General features: G+C 38.7%; 1 protein-coding gene across 1 annotated transcript; it reads left to right on the plus strand.

Annotated features, from left to right (window-relative positions):
* The first annotated feature begins 1649 nt into the window (after positions 1–1649).
* LOC113922792 (histone H3.3A) lies at positions 1650–2307 on the plus strand. Its single transcript, XM_027595079.2, has one exon. It carries the CDS (start codon positions 1650–1652, stop codon positions 2061–2063), a length of 414 nt encoding a protein of 137 aa, XP_027450880.2. The 3' UTR covers positions 2064–2307.
* The last annotated feature ends 1324 nt before the right edge of the window (positions 2308–3631 follow it).

Raw genomic sequence — 3631 nt, forward strand, 5'->3', positions numbered from 1 at the left:
AGTAGGTTGCCTTTTAGTTTTGTTGATTGTTTCCTTTCCTGTGCAGAAGCTTTTTATTTTGATGTAGTTCCAATAATTTATTTTTTAGTTTGTTTCTCTTGCCTTAGGGGACGTATCTAGAAAAAAAATTGCTACAGCCGATGTCAGAAAAGTTATTGCCTATGTTCTCTTCTAGGATTTTTATGGTTTCAGGTCTCACATTTAGGTCTTTAATCCATTTTGAATTTATTTTTGTTTGTAGTGTAAGAAAATGATCCAGTTTCATTCCTTTGTGTGTTGCTGTTTGCAGCTTTTATTAATTTTTCTTCAGGCTTTGCTTAAGAATTGGTTATGTCACAACTCAGTTGGATCCAATTATTGATAATCTTACAGAATCTGCATCTTAATACCTCTTAGAAGGTCAAGGACAGTTGTGATGATGGCGTCTTTAGGGAGAACATTTTTTTAAAAGATTTATTTATTTATTTTAATGAGAGAGAGAGTGCACTCTCATGCAAGTGGGTACAGGAGGGGGGTCAGAGGGAGAGAAACTCAAGCAGACTCCTGTTGTCTAACAGGTCCTCTCTCTCTCTCTCTCTCTCTCTCTATATATATATATATATATTTTTTTTTTTTTTTTTTTTTTTGCCAGAGAGAATATCTTTAAAATCAAACTCAACATTTTTGACAGAGGTTCTCAACATTCACTTGACTTATAGTCAGTAAATGGTTCTATCCTGCAGCTCACCAAGGGCTGTAATTTGTGGTCATTTAATCCTGAAAGATCCACCAGGAAGCAAAATTAGGACAGTCTTTAGATATTTTAGGGAATGTGTCTATGGCTGTGTATGTGATTTTAAAGCATGAGGGTTTTTTGTTTTTAATATCTTAAATAATGTTGGGCATGCTCTATGGTATATATCAGGCATCCCCAGCCCATTGGTTTATGTATTGAAGCAGACACAGAGCTTCTTCCTTAAAAAGGCACTCTCTCTGTCCATCAGTGTTCTCTAGGTCCACCTAACCCTTACTCCTTCATGTTCAAAAGAGGATTCTCACTTTGCCTCCACTTGACTGGTTATAAAGAATAGGGAATATCCTCCAATGTGGAAGTTGTCTGCTGCAAGTTCTAACCAGAGACTGACTCTCTGCCATCAAATGCTCAGTTCTGAGACATAATGTTTATTGTTATTATTTCATAGCCTTCATGACATAGCATTTATCTTATCTGCTCATTTGGTATCTGCATTCCTTCAATACCATATCATTCACTGCCATCTGCCTAGTGGTTGTCACATAATAGGTGCTCAGTAAAATTCGTGCAATACTTGAATGAGTATAAACCGAGGAATATGTAAGCCATCCATTCCTGTATATATTAGAAATTTTACTCTTGTATCAAGATGTTCAGATCAGGGGCGCCTGGGTGGCTCAGTCAGTTAAGAGTCTGCCTTCAGCTCAGGTCATGATCCCAGGGTCCTGGGATTGAGCTTGCTTCTCCCTCTGCCTCTTCCTCTGCCTCCCTCCCTCTCTGTCTGTCTCTCATGAATAAATAAATAAAATCTTAAAAAAAAAAAATGTTCAGCCGTCGCTCGCCAATGCCAGCGCCGCCTCTAGCTCACCGAGCTCTAGCCGAAGGAGAAGGGGGTAAGTAAGGAGGTTTCTGTACCATGGCTCCTAAAAAGCAGACTGCCTGCAAATCCACCAGTGGTAAAGCACCAAGGAAGCAACTGGCTACAAAAGCCGCTCGCAAGAGTGCGCCCTCTACTGGGAGGGGGGTGAGGAAACCTCATCGTTACAGGCCTGGTACTGTGGCACTTCGTGAAATTAGACGTTATCAGAAGTCCACCGAACTTCTGATCCGCAAACTTCCTTTCCAGCGTCTGGTGCGAGAAATTGCTCAGGACTTCAAAACAGATCTGCGCTACCAGAGTGCAGCTATTGGTGTTTTGCAGGAGGCAAGCGAGGCCTATCTGGTGGGTCTCTTTGAAGACACCAACCTGTGTGCTATCCATGCCAAACGTGTCACCATTATGCCAGAAGACATCCAGCTAGCGCGCCGCATACGTGGAGAACGTGTTTAAGAATCCACCATGATGGAAAACATTTCATTCTTTAAAAAAAAAAAAAAATTTCTCTTCTTCCTGTTATTGGTAGTTCTGAACGTTAGATATTTTTTTTCCATGGGGTCAAAAGGTACCTAAGTATATGATTGCAAGTGGAAAAATAGGGGACAGAAATCAGGTATTGGCAGGTTTTCCACTGTCATTTGTGTGTGAATTTTTAATATAAATGTGGGGACATAAAGCATTAATGCAAGTCAAAATGTTTCAGCAGTTCAACTTTATAACAATTATAAATAAATTATAAATAAACCTGTTAATTTTTCTGGACAATGCCAGCATTTGGATTTTTTTAAAACAAGTAAATTTCTTATTGACGGCAACTAAATGGTGTTTGTAGCATTTTTATCATACAGTAGATCCATGCATTCGCTATACTTTTCTAACTGAGTTGTCCTACATGCAAGAACATGTTTTTAATGTTGTCTGTCTTCTGTGCTGTTCCTGTAAGTTTGCTATTAAAATACATTAAACTATAAAAAAAAAAGATGTTGAGATCATCCTAGATCTGGGGCATGCAGGGCACACCACTTGAGGCCCCTCATAGAATTGCCTTTAGCAGGTTGTGCCTCGGCACTGTTTTTGTCCTACAGTAAGTGACATTGTAAAAAAACAGCTATGTGTAATTATTCTTCATAACTCTGGGCTTGGGGATAGAGTTACGGCCATCACCTGTACATCATCAGGTGACTTCTTTATGCAAACACAAAGACAAAAGTCCTCTCCTGAATTACAGATTTGTTTCTAAATGATGGATAAATTTCTTTGCTAGTCAAAGTTGTGCCCTTGATGAACAGCTGCTTGGTCTTGTATATTATGCTTCTCTGTTGGCTAGTCTTCCTCTTCCTCTTGGGCTTTTTATTTTCCCTCAGTAATTTATTTTATGTGATTTTTATATATATTTTTGTATGTTGCCTCAGTTACTTTGTGGAAGGAAAGGGCAAAAAATAAATAAGTAAAGCACTAACTTAATAGTTGTTTGTTTGTTCCTTCTGAATGCAACCAGGATAGGAAATATACATGTCATTGCTATCCCTAAATGATAATCACTCTTGGGGATAGTATCTTTCACCTAATACAAATGTTAACATATTCATCATTTGGAGGGACAGTACTTTACAGATGTGAATGATTTATACTTCCTTATCTTCCTTCAATAGCATCTTCCCCGTTTCCTCTCTTTGGGTTCCATCCATTCTCTGAGATCCAATTCAACTTCCACTTCCTTCCAAGAGCATGTTCATACCTCCTCATCTTTCTTTAGTGTTTTCTTAAAACATATTGTACACACATCAGTAAGCAAACTAGTCATGTGCTTTTATTTCCTGTATGAGTATCTTGAACCATGCTTTAAGCCTTGTGTTGATTTTCAGGGCAGGCGTGGCATGGCCCTGAACTCAGACTGTCTACTTCTTTAAGGAAAGTGCTAAGCTTTTTGGAATACCCACTTTTCCCACAAGGGTTTAGTGCATTTCACTGCATAAACCAGGCAGTCATTACAGTATCTCTTGAATTAATTTCTTTTGGGC

The sequence above is a fragment of the Zalophus californianus genome, chromosome 9 (assembly GCF_009762305.2).
Source record: "Zalophus californianus isolate mZalCal1 chromosome 9, mZalCal1.pri.v2, whole genome shotgun sequence".
Lineage (NCBI taxonomy): Eukaryota > Metazoa > Chordata > Mammalia > Carnivora > Otariidae > Zalophus > Zalophus californianus.

Excerpts from the sequence above, each read along its gene's own strand:
- LOC113922792 (XM_027595079.2), top strand. The coding sequence starts at position 1,650 with ATGGCTCCTAAAAAGCAGACTGCCTGCAAATCCACCAGTGGTAAAGCA.